General features: G+C 46.1%; 1 protein-coding gene and 1 long non-coding RNA gene across 7 annotated transcripts in view; one reads left to right on the top strand and one right to left on the bottom strand.

The window, feature by feature from the left end:
• Nucleotides 1–18,794, bottom strand: part of Axdnd1 (axonemal dynein light chain domain containing 1) — a 75,686-nt gene that overhangs the window by 3,503 nt on the left and 53,389 nt on the right. For 5 of the 6 annotated variants that reach the window (XM_059281242.1, XM_059281241.1, XM_059281245.1 and 2 more), the window contains 5 exons: nt 18,537–18,633; nt 16,203–16,313; nt 10,773–10,979; nt 4,964–5,068; nt 1,306–1,388 (listed from right to left, as the gene is read on the bottom strand). In XM_059281242.1, coding sequence (XP_059137225.1) covers nt 1,306–1,388; nt 4,964–5,068; nt 10,773–10,979; nt 16,203–16,313; nt 18,537–18,633 — 603 coding nt within the window. The remainder of the gene's footprint in view (nt 1–1,305; nt 1,389–4,963; nt 5,069–10,772; nt 10,980–16,202; nt 16,314–18,536; nt 18,634–18,794) is intronic. The other variant, XM_059281243.1, reaches the window with a different exon arrangement.
• Nucleotides 14,774–16,551, top strand: LOC131925858 (uncharacterized). The gene is made up of 2 exons (XR_009383367.1): nt 14,774–15,663; nt 16,015–16,551. It is a non-coding gene; the product is annotated as an uncharacterized LOC131925858 (long non-coding RNA).

Below are 18,794 nucleotides of genomic sequence, written 5' to 3'. Positions count from 1 at the left end.
TGGACGAAGCCCAGGGAAACACAACAGAATGGAGAGGAGTGAAAATGTATCCTTCCTTCATACAGAAACTCCTGTGAAAACCGCCGTGGGAGAAGACGAGCCTGGCTAACGGGTGCCAACATAGGAAGGGGGCTTCAATGACCGATGGACGGAGCCTCGAGGGCCGAAGAGCTACGGCACGTGACAGACAGCTAAAGTTATGCTGTCACTTAAGAATACAATGTAGCCGGGCGGTTGTGGCGCACGCCTTTAATCCCAGCACTCGGGAGGCAGAGGCAGGCGGATCTTTGTGAGTTCGAGGCCAGCCTGGTCTACAGAGCGAGATCCAGGAAAGGCGCAAAGCTACACAGAGAAACCCTGTCTCGAAAAACAAAACAAAACAAAAAACAAAAACAAAAAGAATACAATGTAGATCTCATTTCTTAATGAGACCTGACTTGGTATATGTGAATTCCCCATCAATAGCCAGAGAATCCTCATCAGTAGTTCATTTTAGATTCACATAATCGATAGAACTCAACAAAACCCATGATGTCCCTTCTTTTCTAACACTCTAAAGGCAGAATTTACAATCCAGAAAGCCGAAATATGATTTGATATTATGAAAGGACACGTCAGGACTGGTGAGAGGACCAGGTGAGTAAAAGTTCTGCCGAGGCTGACGACCTGAGTTCAATCCCCTGAACCCACGTGATAGAAGGAAAGAACGGACTTCTAGAAGCTGTCCTTTGACCTCCACATGCAACACAGTCACACAGACACAAACCCACATACACACACACAAACACATGCACTCACACATACACACATACATGCACACAAAGTAAATAAATGTAACAAAACATTAAATGTCAGATATATATATATGACATATATGTATGACATGTATTATATATGTATGACAGATTCCTCTCAGTGTCATCAGACATCTTAACTGTGTTATCCTTTCAACTCTGGGTTGAGTAACATTCTTTCTTAAGCACAGCACTTTCTCCCGGTTCCATTCTTTTCCTTAAGTCATCTCCCAAAAATACACTCATTGACTTGGATCATCCCCATCCCTTTCCTGACAAATGTACACACTGCAAAGATCCACACCAGCTCCCATCTCCACTGTGGGTTGAGGAAGGACTTTCTTAGCACAGCAGTGTAGCTCACTGCCTCTAGCCCAAGATTTTCAGTTGTTCCTCCTGCTAGTGAGACCAAAACCAGCCGGACAAAGGTAAGCTAGGAAGTGTGGATTGCTCAGCCAAGCTTCTGGCCCACAATCTTTATCCTCTTACCATCGTGATACTTCATACTTACACAAGCTTCTCCTGCATGTGTTCAATGACAGCCATTACTTCAAGATACTTTGGCTCCAATACACCTTTGTAAGCTGGTTCCCTCTGACAAAGAAAATATGTGAGGTGACTGAACCGAGAGTCCCAACAGTTACTGGTCTGTCTTCAGGAACTGTCTAGAATATTCTTTTCTATTGCTCATGTTTATCTAGTAGATGATTACTCACAAGCCTAACACCAAAAAGGCCAGAGACACTCACTGTCTGTGGCCAAATAGCACAGCAGATTCCAAATTATTCACACCACATGTAGGTGTGAAAGACATTAGCGTAGAAAAGAAAGGTAGGAGAAACAGTAACCAAAGGAAATGTGGAAATGCTTTAAAAGTAAGAAGGGGCCGGGCGGTGGTGGCGCACGCCTTTAATCCCAGCACTCGGGAGGCAGAGCCAGGCGGATCTCTGTGAGTTCGAGGCCAGCCTGGACTACCAAGTGAGTTCCAGGAAAGGCGCAAAGCTACACAGAGAAACCCTGTCTCGAAAAACCAAAAAAAAAAAAAAAAAAAAAAGTAAGAAGGGTAAACATGTTTCTCTAATGAATCAAAGAAAGAAAATAATTCAGTTAGTTATTAATAATTTAGTGCTAATAATTTCACTTCATATATATCATTGCAAAATCCCGTAAGATTTTTATATTCCTTAGGGAATGTCATAATTGCTTAAAGGTGTAAATCTTGCCAGGCAGAGATGATGTCAGGGGTAGGGCTGGAGCGCCTTGTTTGTGTGCATGGCCTCCTTCCGGCATTTACAGTCTCCACCGAGTGTGTGACAGAGATAAACATGGAGGCACAGCTCTGAAAGGTGCATTTGGACTCTGGCTGCCTGTGCACCCCACCCCCACCCCACCGCCGCCACCACACTGTCCCTTTAGGCCAGGCTCTGTCTGAGATCTACCTTCAGCATTTGGTCTCACCCTTCCCAGCTCTCCTAAGGGCTTTGGCCTGGACTAACCTCCCTGGCCTGGAAGTGCCTCTGATAAAGTGTGAATCCAGGCCAGCCTCCTACAGATACAGTTTTCAGCACCAAACTCCCTGCCCAATATTGTGTGAGCACTGTCTGCTTAGGACATACTTTTCTGGAGTCTTGTACTTTGAGGGCCCTTTCCTATCATTGTTATAAAATAGACAAATTGGTCGCTGCTCTTTTTGATTTGGTTTGGTTTTTTGTTTGTTTGTTTTTCCAAGACAGGGTTTCTCTGTGTAGCCCTGGCTGTCCTGGAACTCCTCTGTAGACCAGGCTGACCTTGAACTCACAGAGATCTGCCTACCTCTGTGTCCCAAGTGCAGGGATTAAAGGCATGTGCCGCCACCACCACCCAGCAAGTCACTGCTCTTACTGTCTATTCCTGGGGTACATAGTATTGTGGAAGGAAAATCAAGACCAATCCTTTAGCCCAAATGACAGGCAAGGGGAGAATGTCTAATCTTGAGTTGAAAACACTGCTGAGCCCAAGTCTGCCTCCTGTTTGTCTTTCCAAGGATAGTCACATATGATCCAGCGAAACTCAAGACATGCCTATGACTCTATGGACAGTCAGGACCCAAGAATTTAAGAAGACGTTTATGTGGCCTGTTTCTAGCATGTTGCTTGCTGGCTAGAGTAGCTAGGCTCCAGGCAGCCCTATTCATACAGCTGAGCACCTGAATTAAGCCACAGTGTCTGGTAGAGCCTGCTGAATTTAAACATTCCGCATCTCCACCAGTTAGTTGGTCTGAAATTGAGCTGTGGGTTCTGTAATAAGATCTTGGGGGGCCCCCTGGTAGAATCAGAATCCATCCCTGGTGCATGAGGGGGCTTTTTGGAGCCCACTACCTATGATGGGACACCTCTTGCAGCCTTGAGGCATGGGGAAGGGCTTGGACTTGCCTCTACTGGATGTGCCTTTCCATGGGAGGCTTTGCTTTCTTGTGGGGGGAGTAGAGGGTGGGTTGGGGAGGAGGCTGGGGGAGGGTGTGGTGGGAGGAGGGAAGAGGGAGATCTTTGATTGGTGTGTAAAATGATTGAAAAATTTTTCTTAATAAAAAATATTGTCACAGATTATTCATGAATGAATAAATATATGTAAATTTTTTTAAAGATCTTGGAATGGTTGTGACCCAGTGAAGGCCCCCAAACGCTGCTATGCTAAAAGCTCTCAGGATTAATGACATTGAGCCTTCCCTGGAGGTAAGAGTAACCTTTCCCAGGGAGGAGAGGCAAGGCTTAATGGGTCTGAAATGTCCCCAAAGGCCATACGCTAAAGGCCTGGTTCCCAGCTGGTGGCAGTATAGGACGTGATGGAGACTTTAGAGGCTATGGTCACTGGTACCCACCCTATCTTGAAGGGTATAGTTAGCACCTTTTTTCTCTTCCTCGTCCTCCTTTTTTTCCTCTCTCTCCCCCCTTCTTTCTTCCTTCTCTCCTCTTCCTATCCCCTTCCTATCCTTCTCTCGCTCTCCCATCTCCTTCCACTGGGAAGGCAGCACTGCTCCAGGCATTGCTCCCTGCTAAACTGGCTCACTCCCTGCCACACTGCACACTGGACTGAGTGACAGAGGGCTGAGACCAGGAGCAAGACAATCCTCTGAGCTGGCCTTCTTGGGATACAAAGCTGACTGACACAGGCTGCATCCCAGAGCAGTAAGTCCCGTCCTATCAATGGTCCTCAGTGAGTCCATCCCATCAATGGGACTCAGTTTTGTCCCCAAACTACAGGCTTCCAGCTCCCCTCTGCTTTCTGCCTGTCTCCAAAGCTGGATCCCAACACCTCCTCTGGACGGAACAGTAGGGTTTTGACTTCAGGGAAACGAGTTCAAGGCAGAACAGCTTTGCCTGGGACTAGTGGTTTTGTATTTTCTTTTTAAAGAACTTGTCTTAAGACTCTGTCTCCCATTGGTACTGTCACTTCCTAAATCTGCCTCAGAGTGGTGATGACAGATACGGAGCATTATTTCAAAAACGTCTTACAGGACTGCACTTTGGGAAAATGTGCTTATAATTCCCCCATGTACTCTCCTCACCCCAGCTGTGCCCTACATGACTTCTCTGAGTTCTTTCTGCTGTTGGTGGGTTTTATTATCTACAACGTCCTTGTATAAACTCACTGCCAATCCCCTCTCCTCTAGGCTTGACCTCCACCTACATGCTGTCTGCCACCCTCCACTCTGGGGCTCCTCGGTCCCGTGCTCAGGCACCTCGGCTAATGACTCACACCTCCTAACAACTGGAAGATTCCTGATTCTTTTGGTTGAGCAATTTGGTGACATATATTGATCCCCTCCCCCAACCCAGAAAATACACATATAAAATGTAGCACCAAATTTCAGGAGACTGGTGGAATGAAGCCCACCAGAGACTCCTACAGAGAGACAGAAGCCCAGGAGAGCTGACCTAAGACTGCCACGGTCCCAGAATGAGCTTTCTATGGAGACATAGAGAATGCGTTGGGTTTTTGTTTTCGTTTTTGTAAAGCCAAGATGGAAAAACAAATAAGAGTCTTCTAAAGTTAGTGCTATAAGAAGAAAAAAACTGCAAAATGCATTACCCAGGAGTCACCTGAGAGGAACTAAAAGTTAGACCCATATTGTTTTCAAAGAACGTTAAGGGGTAGCTTTTGGACTTCCTCGTTGGGTTTTAGTTACATACCCAGGATGAAAATATATCTTCTTCAAACAGAGGTTTGGAATGAACGTTTTCATCTTTCCCGATGTATCGAATGGTTTGTTTGTTGTCTGTAGATGTTGAAGGTTCCTAGAGCCCAGAAAAACCAAGGACTTGTTAGCCCGCTGACACGCGTCACACAGCAGGGCAAGTCACCCAGAGCCCCGTCTACAGCCTTAGCTTTCCACTGGTCTCCATTCAGCAGACAATGTTGGAAGGCCTGCTCTGACCAGGCAAGGTGGAGACGAGGGTGTGGGGACAGGAGGAACTGGTTATGATCAAAACAAAGAGGTTCATGCCAGCCCTCGAGAACGGTCATGGCTAGTCTTGGTTGTCAACTTGACTATATCTGGATTCAACTAATACCCAAATAGCTGGGGACATCTGTGATGGGTTTTTCTTGATTAAATCATTTGAAGCAGGAAGACTCAAGTTGTTTTTTTTTTTTTGTTAACTTTTTAACATTTATTCTTTGTGTCTTTGACATCATGCATCTCCATCCCATTCATTTCCCCGTCCCTGTGTATCTGCCCTCTGCCCTTGAACCCCCACTCCCGAAATACAATTAAATTTAAGAGGAAAAAAAAAAGAAAAAAAAGGAAAAATCTTATCATGGAAGCTGTACTGTGACACAGTGAGTCACACAGTAAACCCTTTTATCCATATATCTTTTCTTGCAAGTGTTCATTGCAAAGAGTCATTAGTCTGGTTCAAGGCCTCTGGTTTCCACTACACTATGGATGCTGGCCCTCACTGGGACTCCTCTTGAGCATCCTGTTGCTGCTCTGTGTGGAGACCCTACAGCTTTAGATCCTGCAGCTTTAGATCTGCAGCCCTTTTACGTGCTCCTGCAGATCATGGATGTGTGGATGTTTGGAGTGGGCCAGCTCATAACCCTGGATCTGCACCTGGGTAGTTGCAGGGTTGGTCAGCCCACCAGCTCTCCCTTGTCCTCACCACCAGGGTGAGCTCTCCTGCATTGCCCTGGCTAGCTCACCCTTGCAGTGAGGAGCAATTGGCAGGCCAGTTCTCCTGCTTTCCTGCCCTCAGGTTTGGCTCTTCCACACCTGGACCATCAGGTACTGTGATGACCAGGCAAGGTGCAGGGGCCATCTTCAAGTGCTGCAGCTGGTGAGGGGCAGGGACAGCTCTCCTGCTCCTATGACTTCACAGCCATCTCTCCCACCCACCACCGGAGGCGAGGGTTTTGAGGGGGGGACTCTTCCCCACCCACCCCACCATATGGCAGATGAGGGGTGGGGCCGGATCTCCTGCATTCACGTTCTGGGGTGGTTCACCTGTAACCCTGCCAATAGGGTCAGCTCTGCTGCTCTGCCCAGGTGAGGTGCAGGACCCACTTTCCCAAGTGCTGCAGCTGGTAAGGGGGATGGTTGGCTTCCTTGTCTGTCAGAGGCAGCAGGGAACAAGGGTTAAGGAGAGACATCTCTCCCCTGCCCACGCTGCCACATGACAGATGAGTAGTGGGGACAGCTCTCCCACACTCACAACTTAGGGACTGGCTCACCCACACCTCCACCAACAGGGCTGGCTATACTGTGCTGCCTAGGTGAGGTGCAGGGCCTGTTCCCCTGAGTGCTGCAGCTGGTGAGGGGCAGGGGCAGCTCTCTCACCACCTTGGGCATGGGTGGGGAGGGGAATCTATCGCCCCACCCTCACCCCCACCCATGCAAGGCCAGATGTCTCATGCTCATGTTCTGGGACAGTTCACCTGCACCACCACCAACAACAACCACCCCACAACATAGACAAGGTCAACTCTCCTGTGCTGCTCAGACAAGGTGCAGGGCTCACTTTCCCGAGTGTTGCAGCTGGTAAAGGGGAGGGTCAGCTCACTTGCCAGCTGGAGGTGGTAGGGGCAAGGGAGAGGGTATCTTTCCCTAGCTCTTGTCACCACAGGGCAGATGAGGGAGGAGGCAGTACCAGCTGTGCCCCTCTCCCACCCTCAGGGCAGGCCACCAGTTCCCCTGTCTACAGGGTCCACTCTATTGGACTGCCCAGGCCAGGCGCAGGGTCTGTTCTCCTGAGTGCTGCAGCTGGTGAGGGGTTGGGTCAGGTCCCCCACCTGCTGCAGCTGGTGAGGGGCGAGGGGAGGAGGGCATCTTTCCCTCAGCCATGCCACTATAGGGCATACCAGAGAGACTGAGACCTGCTCTCCTATTCTCATGCCCTCAGGGCCAGCTCACCCATGCCCCTGCAAAGAGGAAGACCCAGTTTTTATTCAGATCTTTTTAGTGGAAAGATCCACACCTCTAATCTGTCCACACCTTCTGCTGGCAGCCTATGTAAGGACATGGAAGAAGGAAGCTTCTCTCTTTGTCTGCTCTTGCTGGCAAGTCCATTCCTTCACCAGCATTAGAGCCTCCTTCTTCAGTGAATATTGAAGACCAGCTGAGACATGACTGAACAACTACTGGACTCCTGGATCTTCCACTGGTGGACAGCCATTGCTGGACTACAGCCTATAAGCCATTCTAATAAGTATACACACACACACACACACACACACACACACACACACACACACACACATGAACATACACATAAAGTGTAGCACCAAACTTCGGGAGGCTGATGGAATGAAGCCTACCATAGACCCCTAAAGTAATGGTGTTCTGCAGAGATAGAAACCAATCAAGAGCTGACTTAAGTCTATCATGATCCCAGAATGAACTTTCTGTGAAGACAGAAAAGAGAACGAGCCGGGCGGTGGTGGCGCACGCCTTTAATCCCAGCACTCGGGAGGCAGAGCCAGGCAGATCTCTGTGAGTTCGAGGCCAGCCTGGGCTACCAAGTGAGTCCCAGGAAAGGTGCAAAGCTACACAGAGAAACCCTGTCTCAAAAAATCAAAAAAAAAAAAAAAAAAAAAAGAAAAAGAAAAGAGAATGAGAAGGATTTTCTATAAAGTCAAGATGGAAAAATAATCCTAACCCCTAACCATATAGAGAGAATGAATATATATTATAATATATATAATATATATTCATTTTATAACTTCTGTCCCTCTAGAAAACCGTGACTGATACAGAAACTCAGCACAGGAGGAAAGGCAGATAAGAAGATGAACAGTCATGGCCTATGATGGCTGTTAGCATAAAGGTGTATTCTAAGGGCTGTATGTACACACAAGGGGGCTCTGCTCACAGAAAAAAAAATTATATTTGAAGACTGAACAGGTACTAGGAATCGGTAAGGGTTCTTCTGCCACAACTGTCTGGGTTTCAGTGCTGATTCTGCCCTTTGAAACTATGGTTTTAGGTAAATTTGTCAACCTTTCAGAGCTTAAGTTTCCTGTCTATAAAATGAGGCAATATACACCTAAGTTGTCATCCTGGACAACATGCACAGCATAGAACTCATGATCTACACTCAGTTCCTGGTAGCTGTCATTGTATTATCACCACCATTGTATTATAACGTTCAGGTGGGTTTTTACTGCTGCAGATCTTCCAGCAGGAGTAGAGAGAGTCGGAGTAATGAGAAAGTTAGAGACAGGAGGCAGGAAAGGGCGGCAGAGGAGCTGAAGCAGAGGCCAAGGGAAGACTGGACTTCTTCCGGGAGATCTAGCAATGAAGGGAGAATGGAGCAGCAGCAGGGAGTGAGGAGGACCGTGTTGTGTTGAGGGGGCGAGTGAGGAGGACTGTGTTGTATTGGGGGTGGGGGTGAGTGAGGACCATGTTGTGTTGGGGGGTGAGTGAGGAGGACCGTGTTGTGTTGGGGGGGCGAGTGAGGAGGACCGTGTTGTATTGGCGGTGAGTGAGGAGGACCGTGTTGTGTTGGGGGGTGAGTGAGGAGGACCGTGTTGTATTGGGGGAGTGAGTGAGGAGGACCGTGTTGTGTTGGGGCGGTGAGTGAGGAGGACCGTGTTGTGTTGGGGGGGGCGAGTGAGGAGGACCGTGTTGTGTTGGGGGTGAGTGAGGAGGACCGTGTTGTGTTGGGGGAGTGAGTGAGGAGGACCGTGTTGTGTTGGGGCGGTGAGTGAGGAGGACCGTGTTGTGTTGGGGGGGCGAGTGAGGAGGACCGTGTTGTGTTGAGGGGGTGAGTGAGGAGGACCGTGTTGTGTTGGGGGGGCAGTGAGGAGGACCGTGTTGTGTTGGGGGGGTGAGTGAGGAGGACCGTGTTGTGTTGGGGGGCGAGTGAGGAGGACCGTGTTGTGTTGGGGGGGTGAGTGAGGAGGACCGTGTTGTGTTGGGGGGTTGAGTGAGGAGGACCGTGTTGTGTTGGGGCGGTGAGTGAGGAGGACCGTGTTGTGTTGGGGGGGGCGAGTGAGGAGGACCGTGTTGTGTTGGGGGGGTGAGTGAGGAGGACCGTGTTGTGTTGGGGGGTGGGTGAGTGAGGAGGACCGTGTTGTGTTGGGGGGGGGTGAGTGAGGAGGACCATGTTGTGTTGGGGGGTGAGTGAGGAGGACCGTGTTGTGTTGGGGCTGTGAGTGAGGAGGACCGTGTTGTGTTGGGGGGTGGGTGAGTGAGGAAGACCGTGTTGTGTTGGGGGTGAGTGAGGAGGACCGTGTTGTGTTGGGGGGGCGAGTGAGGAGGACCGTGTTGTGTTGTGGGGGTTGAGTGAGGAGGACCGTGTTGTGTTGGGGCGGTGAGTGAGGAGGACCGTGTTGTGTTGGGGGGTTGAGTGAGGAGGACTGTGTTGTGTTGTGGGGGTTGAGTGAGGAGGACCGTGTTGTGTTGGGGGGGCGAGTGAGGAGGACTGTGTTGTATTGGGGGGTTGAGTGAGGAGGACCGTGTTGTGTTGGGGGGGTGAGTGAGGAGGACCGTGTTGTGTTGGGGGGTTGAGTGAGGAAGACCGTGTTGTGTTGGGGGTGAGTGAGGAGGACCGTGTTGTGTTGGGGGGGCAGTGAGGAGGACCGTGTTGTGTTGGGGGGCGAGTGAGGAGGACCGTGTTGTGTTGGGGGGGGTGAGTGAGGAGGACCGTGTTGTGTTGGGGCGGTGAGTGAGGAGGACCGTGTTGTGTTGGGGGGTTGAGTGAGGAGGACCGTGTTGTGTTGGGGGTGAGTGAGGAGGACCATGTTGTGTTGGGGCGGTGAGTGAGGAGGACCGTGTTGTGTTGAGGGGGCAAGTGAGGAGGACCATGTTGTGTTGGGGCGGTGAGTGAGGAGGACCGTGTTGTGTTGGGGGGGCAAGTGAGGAGGACCGTGTTGTGTTGGGGGGGCAAGTGAGGAGAACCGTGTTGTGTTGGGGCGGTGAGTGAGGAGGACCATGTTGTGTTGGGGGGGCGAGTGAGGAAGACCGTGTTGTGTTGGGGGGGTGAGTGAGGAGGACCGTGTTGTGTTGGGGGGGCGAGTGAGGAGGACCATGTTGTGTTGGGGGGGCGAGTGAGGAGGACCGTGTTGTGTTGGGGGGGCGAGTGAGGAGGACCGTGTTGTGTTGGGGGGGTGAGTGAGGAGGACCGTGTTGTGTTGGTGGTGGTGAATGAACGAAGCTAATGGGAAAATGTGGATTTAGGGAAAGAGAAAGTCACAAGGTCAGTATCCCGTAGGTGTGGCCACATCTGGATAGGGAAAGAGAGAGGTTGAAGCGGTCACTCCATGACACCTGCTTCTTCCTTCTACGGCTCTTATCAGCTTAGTCTTTGAAAAGATAAAGGGAAGGGATAAACCAATGCTAAATAATCACACATCATTTTTGCCTGTCTTCTCGGTTTTTTGTTTGTTTGGAGACAGGGTCTCACTGTGCTGCCAGGCCTTGAATTCCCAGGCTCAAGCGATCTCCTGTGTCAGCCTCCCAGGTAGCTGGCTCCCATCACTATGCCCAGCAAATACTCTTACCTCTTCCTTTACTTCTGCCTCTTCCTTCACTTCTGCCTCTTCCTTCACTTCTGCCTCTTCCTTCACTTCTGCCTCTTCCTTCACTTCTGCCTCTTCCTTCACTTTTACTTCTTCCTTTTCTTGAATTTCATCCTCCTTCATCTCAATTTCATCTTCATCATCACCAATGAAAGGTTTTTCTGGGTCAAAATAAATTTTCGTAGCTTCCTGTACAATGTAACAGTATTATAGCTGAAATTCATGTGTATAAATATTAGCAGTTCCATAGAAAGTGAGCACTAATTCCACAACCAAGTGTTCTAGTATCGATAAGAACACAAATGGGTGGAGGAGGTAAAGAGAGAGCCCAGTGGTTAGCGACACACACTACTCCCAGCACCATATCAGGCAGCTCATCACCACCAGGAACGACAGCTCCAGGGAGATACGATGGCCTCTTCAGGTACCTGCACTCATGTGCACAAACCTATACACACTTAAAATAAAATCTTTTAAAATAAAATAAAAAAAAGAGCACACATGGCAGTAACAGTACTTCCTGTGCCCGCAGAGTTTGCCATTTTTCAGACAGCACAACTGTCTGGATGGGGTGTGAAGCAGGGACGGCCAACCTACAGCGTGTCGATAACGACGACAATGACGATGGCAGTGGGGTGGCAGAGGGCCGGTCAAGGGGAGGCCGTGATGGTAGGGCACTTCCTCTCGTAGTATGAAAAGGAAGGAGGAAGGTAGAGGACGCTGGCAGAAGCAGTGTGCATATTAGCTCCAAAGAGAAGTGGTTCCCATAAGACAGAACCTTGGAGGCAAATGGACCAACGAGGCACAACTGTAACCCAGGACGTAAATGGCATGTCAGGAGACTGGATTGTATCAGAAAGGCGACAAAGCATCCAAAGGATGGAAAACAGTGATTAAACTGATTTTCATTTTAAAACAATCATTCTCACAATAAGAAAATAGATCAGAAAAAAAGGAAGAAAGAAAACTCCAAGGAGAGAGTGAATACGGTGTTTGTAGCAGTAAAGAGAACGGTGATCCAGCAGATACTGAAGAAGTGGTTCTTACCGACCAATAGTTAGGAAAGAAATGACTAGGGGAAAGGTGCATCTTAACTGACACATGGTTGATGGCTTGTGCCACTAATAGATGGTGATGCCATTCACAGAAATAACAGACAAGGCTGAGGAAGCAGGTTTGGAGATTGAAATGGGTTCTGGTTAGGCTGTGTGCATTCAAGTCACTAGTGAGCTAGCTAAGTGAAAATGTATGGATCTGGAGTCTAAAGAGTCCAATTTGGCTAAATAGTTAATAGTTATATGCATTTAGTTAAAGCAAAGAAAACCATATTTCCACATAAACTTGTGGACTGGTGCAAGGACTTAAGACAGAAACTAGTTACATAAAACCGTAGAGAAGAAAAGGATCCCAAAAGTACCCAAGAAGTCTAAGAGGGCCACCATGAGAGCCCCAAGAGAAAAGGGGTTAACAAGTGTCCAGCGCCTTAAAGGGGCCTATTCAACTACTGACAAAAACATATGTGTGTGAAGGACACGTCAGAGTGAGGGTGCAGATGCCCAAGACAAAAAGGAGATCTTTAAAAGTAGCCAAAGTAAAAGACGGATGGATTATCTTCAAAGGAACTGACGGCTGAATTTTCCATCATGAGCTTTGTAACCATCATAGTGAGGAAAAAGAATACCATTGCTAATTGCATGCACAGAAACAAAAATTGAAGAATGAACAAAGATATTTCAGACAAGCAAAAACTTGGTTTGCTACCAGTAGATAGACCCTCAGTTAAAAAAAAAAATTCTAAAGGGTAAAGCAGAAGAAAAAATGTCTCCATACAGAAGAGCTGAAATTTCTGAAGGAGCAATAAAGACATTCAATAGTAGGTCAATCTATTGTTTTTTTATTTTTCCTGGTGTTGTTTCCTTTTTCATATACATTTCCTCCAGCAGAGTTCTTAAGGCAGATCATTAAAAGCATTCCTGCTAAAGTCAGAAACAAGAAAATGGCTGGAGAGAAAGCTCAGGGGTTCAGAACTCTTGTTGTCCTAGAGCCCACAAATTCAGTTCCCAGCACCCAGTTCAGGCAGCTCACAATGCCTGTAACTCCAGCTCCAGAGGCTCCATCGCCCTCTTCCGGCCTTCAAAACTACATGCATGAATACACACACACACACACACACACACACACACACACACACACACACACACAAAACACACACACAACACAGCTTCAATAAAGAAAAAAAGGCTGCTTGCTATCTCCATTATTTAACACTGAATAAGAAAATTTCAACAGAATTTAACAATTAAGAAGCCTTTAGAAGTTATCAAAATTGATAGGTGAGCATAAAACTTTTTTTGTAGATGACATTATTAAATATCTAGATAACTCAAAAGAACCAACTGAAAAAAGTGATACAATAATTGAGTAGATTCACACAGTATATAAAACTAAAATGTAAATGTTTATAATATATAAAATAGCAGAATAAAATATTCATATTCACATAAACTTAACAAGAAATAAGCAAGATGAGAAAATTATCTAACATTTACAAGCATAAAAGTACACATTATATCCCAAGTTCCTGGAAAGCACAATTCAACATTATAAAGTTGTCTTTCTGAGTTAATATATAAATTTAACATTATCCTAGTTTTTTAAAAAATCATTTTTTCTAGAGCTAGATTATAGAGTTATATAAATAATAAGTAAGAAAAGCTGAACAAATTTTTAAAAAATCAGTGAGGAAGGCTTGGTCCTATTTGATACTAAACATAAGTAATAAAATGTTGTGGTGTAGGGTTGGAGAGATGGCTCAGAAGGTAAGAGCAAACACCATTGCTCTTTCAGAGAACCAGGATCAGTTTGCAGCACCCATGCTGGGCAGCTCATAACTGCCTGTAACTCCAGCTCTGGGGGATCCAATGCCCTCTTCTGGTCTCTGCTGGCACTGTACTCATACTCACAGCACACACACACACACACACACACACACACACACACACACACACAATTTTAGAAATGAAATAAATCTTAAAAAGAAAAAATGTTGTGGTATAATTCATGAATAGACAAATCAAAGAAAAATAATAGAAAATCCAGAAATGGACTTTGATTTAATATGGCCAAGAATTGGAAATACTATACCGTCAGATATTAACTCAAACACTGAATTAGGGGATTTAAAAAAAAAAAAGACAATTATCAGCAGTTGGTCAAAAAAAAGATACAAGGAGAAACAGCACATATATCTCAATAGAAAGACTAATCTTCAGTGCTCCACTGCTCATCAAAACCACATGGACCATTTCAGAGAGCACCTGTTAGCAGATACTCAAACCTGGGCACAGTGATTGAGTTCGAATGCCCCCTTTAGGATTCATGAGTCAGATTCATGGAAGGTTGAGGGACATTACCTTTTAGGTCCCTTCTGTGCTCATGTCTCTATGATTATGTGCACTTTTTAAAAACTCCATGTGTTTACTGTTTATCTGATAACAGGTCGTTTGTAGTCCAGGCTTGGCCTACAACTTGCCGTGTAACCAAAGATGACCTTGAACTCCTGATCATCCCTTCCTCTTCCTCCCAAGGCTGGGATTACAGGTGTTTGTCACTATACCCAGCTGACTCTGTGTGCTTAAATGTTTCCCCTGATTCAGTTGGTAACCACAGCCATGACAGTGCTACTTCAGCAATTTTCTAAAATTATACTGCAATTTAAGATTTATGATGTCAATGAAATCTTTCAGTGGTTACTTCAGAAATAATTTTGACCAAGATCTGGGCAACACAGAAAAGGTTTTGTTGAAGATGCATTTTTAAGGTGATGCTTCAAATCCTATAAATGTTTATATAGAAATGCCTCCTTCCTTCTCAGAACTGGGGACATTAATATGCATGTTATCAGACCATACCTGTGAGGTATGGCTGTCATAGCAACCGGAGCTTCTTCAGAATTTCCTGGAGGTACATGCCCTTCAGTCAGAGACTGGAGGACTATGTGGCTGCCGTTAAACAATCACTATGCACTGAGCTGGAATCATGGGTAAAACTACAGGATTAGCCAGATACGATGGCTCACACCTATAATCTCAGCATTTAAGAAGCTGATGAAGGAAGATTGTCACAAGTTCAAGGCCAAGGCCAGCCTATCTCAAACAGTTCAAGCCAATCTGTGCTACAAGAGACCCCATCTCAAATACACACAAGAAACTGGATGAATACAATACCATGTAGGGATGTAGAAAGGGTAGTGAGTACGTCCTAAGGACAGAGTCTCAACATGTCCTACACAGGCAGAGGTAGACAAGTAAGATGAGGCTGAAGAGACATGAAGAAGGTAAAATCCAGGAACTTTTGTCTTGTAAGGAAAGTTTACCGACGGAATGAACAGTTAAGAGCCAGATGCTAAAGGGAAGCCCGTTAAAGGGGGACTGCAGATTCCAGAGCAGGCAATAAAGCCACCAGCGACTCACAGTAGATTTAGAATTTTAACAGAACCCACTGTGGGCCAGGTTGTGTCTCAGGGGTTGCTCAGCATTCCTTAGGCCCTGGCTAAGATCAGCACCACTGGAAAAAAAATTATGGTGGAAGGAGAAAGAGAAATGAGGCAAAAATCAAAGGACAGAATTTTTAGAATGGAAGAAACGGCCATGTTTCTAAAGTATTTTCATATCGGCAGAGGGGGCTACTGGGAAGATGTTGAAGATGAAAAGGAGAGAGGCTAGCCCACAGATGAACGAACCACTCAGAAGTCACACCCTGGTGACTACAAGGAGTGGGGCACAGAAGCAGCTGGTCTGAGGAAGACTCAGGAATGTCCATCTGAAGACGTAGATTCAAGCCAGGTGTGGCGGTGCACAAGGCAGGCAGATCTGTGAGTTCCAGGCCAGCCTGGTCTACAAAATGAGTTCTAGGACAGCCAGAGCTACAGAGTGAGACCCTGTCATGTAAAAACAAAAACAAAATTAAAAAAAAAAAAAAAAGGCTCAACAGCTAAGAGGGCTTGCTGCTCACGCAGAGAACCCAGGTTCAATTCCCAGCCTCCACACCAGGCAGTGCACATCTGTATGTACCTCCAGCTCCAGGGGATCCAAAGCCCTCTTCCAGCCTCCATAGGAACACACACACACACACACACACACACACACACACACACACACACACACGGCTGGAGGGAGACATAAAAACAAATCTTAATTTATTTTAAAACAAATGTTTTCCTTAGGAGGAAGAAGAGCTAGATCAGAAGCAAATCCTCTTCTAGTGGAGTCTACAATGAACATGCAGAACAGCGATTGCAGAAAGATGCTACAACTTACCCCTGAGATGGAGGAAGAACCTGAATGTGACCTTACTAATGACCGCTCCACTCATCTCCTTACCAGCTGAGTAATACCAGCATGTGGTAAATACCTCTTCCCCAAGCAGCTGCTCTGCTTCCTCGTAGTTCAGTAATCGCATTTTCCTGCCTTTGATATTAGAAAGGAGGTGCGAACATGTGCTGATCCAATCATAACATTCTCTCTGGGAAGAGACACAGCATAATTACTATGCAGGGGGGAAAAAAAACCTATCCCAACGCACTCATTGACCCCCATTGACCTGCTAAGCACAACTCCTCTAACTAGAGCACCTTTCTGTTCAGTTAATTGCCCAGAAGTGTCTTACTACAAATGTAGACCTAAATCACATTATCTCTTTCTGACAGGGTTTGTGATCTAGGTTGTAATAAAATAAAGTGTGATGAGGTACCATAAAACCAGATGCAGAAGGATTCATGGGTTTACAAACACTTAAATGATCTGTCCTAATTAATTTTATGCAATTGACCATGTTAACATGATTGTTTGCTAATAACAATAGTGTTGGGTGAGGGCTACTTCTGGGATCGAAACAATCCATCTTGCAGGGAAGCCCCATAACATAGGAAATAAGCAACTCAAAATAGCTTCAGGAAGTCCCTAAAACTGACCAGATTCACTAGACCCCTCCTTCCCCACGAGTACATAAGTAGTAAAGACTGTTGAGAGTTAAAGCCCAGCAGCAGAGACCAAATGAGCTGCCTGAAAAAGGCTCAGACCAACTGAACCACCTGGAAAGGACACTCCCCAGCCTGTTGTCCTGTCTGCAGGCTGTGCACTGTGCCCCAGGTTCCCAGCTTTTGTGAGCTTTTATGCTGAAGTGGGCTTTGATGATACAGCTGTCTTTGAGTGATTTTTGTTCCTATAAGTAACCTCTCATTTGTATTCCTGTAAGTAATCCCAATAAAACTCACTGACTCACCAAATTGGATATTGGTACAATCATTACTTTGCCGTGGGCTCCCTATCTGGAGTTAGTAGACTTGTTTGTATTGTGTCTACTTAGGAAAAATCTGTCACACAACAACTAGAAATAGCAAACACATTCATGGTTTTTAGTTCCACACCAAACTCTTCTAAGTATTGTGTATATATCATTATCAATCAAATATTCATTGAATCAGTGAGGTCTAGGTTCAACAAGAGAATCTGCCTTAATATGTAAGTGGAAGAGTGACCAAGAAAGACACCAGATGTCCACTCTGGACTCCACACACACACATATGCACATAAACCCACACAAACACCTGTGTCCACACACATAAGAACACATACACAGACATGCATATCACACACCATCTATAACTGTAGTCCCATGGGCCCAATACCCTCTTCTGGTGTGCAGACATATATGCAAATAAAACACTCATATACATAAAATACATAAATAAACGACGGGCTATATCAACTGTTGGTGAGGATGTGAAACAAATGATAGGAGTGTAAAAATGGTTCAATCACTTTAGAAGCATACATATCCTATTCCAAGAGAAGAAAGTAAATGTCTGTTCAAAGATTGGTACATTAAAGTGCATTGATGCTTTGCCTATGATAATCAAAAGTTGGAAACAATTCAGGTGTCCATCAAGAGATAATGGACATGTTTTATATTATATATATATGATATCCATATATATATATATCCATATATATATATATATATATGATATCCATACAGTAAAATACTTATGTTGCTGTTTGGGTAGGACGTGTCCCCTTAAGATTCCTGAGCTGACTGTTTGGTCCACACCTGGTGGTGCTATTGAGAGGTATACATGAGGTCACCAACTTCATGGATGGGTTAGTCCATTGATAACTTTGTGAGTAATGGGCTAACAGAAGGTGGGACCTGGTTGGAGAAGTTGGGGTTCTGTCTTTGAAGGTCACATCCTATCTCTAGCCCTTTCTTGTCTGTCTCTTTCTGCTTCCCAGTTGCCATGAGGTGAGCATTGTTGTAAATATTACGTTAAGATATGTTACATTTGTTTACACTGTGGAACATTTGTTTAATGATGCAAAGATGTGTTGCATTTCTTTATGTTGCATTTGCTTAACTCTGTGAAGCTGTGCTACTTTGCCTGTCTAAAACATCTAATTGGCCTAATGAAGAGCTGAACGGCCAATAGCAAGAATAGGTGGGGCTGGCAGGCAGAGAGAATAAATGGAGAAAGAGAAAAGAGAAATTGAGGAGTGAGGAAAGAAGGGGCCAGCCACTGAGCTACACAGCCAGTCATGGAGTAAGAAGTAAAGAAAGGTATATAGGATAAAGGTAAAAGCCCAGAGGCAAAAGATAGAAGGGATAATGTGCAATATGTTTTGAATTAATTAGACCTGGAAAATCTGCTAAAAGCAAAATAAAGCAAAACTAAGAGAAAAAAAATCTTACCCTCATCTTCTCCAGCTCCTGCATGTCCTTAGCAGGGTTCTTCTGTAAGTGAGCGGCTCGAGTCAGGGCCATGGCCCTTACCATGCCTATGCAGCAGCTGGAGCGGGACAGAGACAGAGGTAGGGTTAGTACTATGATCTGGACGAGTGTACCCCCAAAGGTACAGACTTGGTACAGTCTCACCTGCTACAGACTTGGTCCCCTCCTCCCGAGATGGCACTAGTGGGAGGTAGTGGAGGCTGCAGGAGGTGAGCCCAT

This window comes from Peromyscus eremicus, chromosome 15 (genome assembly GCF_949786415.1).
Source record: "Peromyscus eremicus chromosome 15, PerEre_H2_v1, whole genome shotgun sequence".
Classification (NCBI taxonomy): Eukaryota; Metazoa; Chordata; class Mammalia; order Rodentia; family Cricetidae; genus Peromyscus; species Peromyscus eremicus.
The sequence above is the reverse complement of the archived record's forward strand: the minus strand, read 5'-3'. Positions and strand labels throughout refer to the sequence as shown.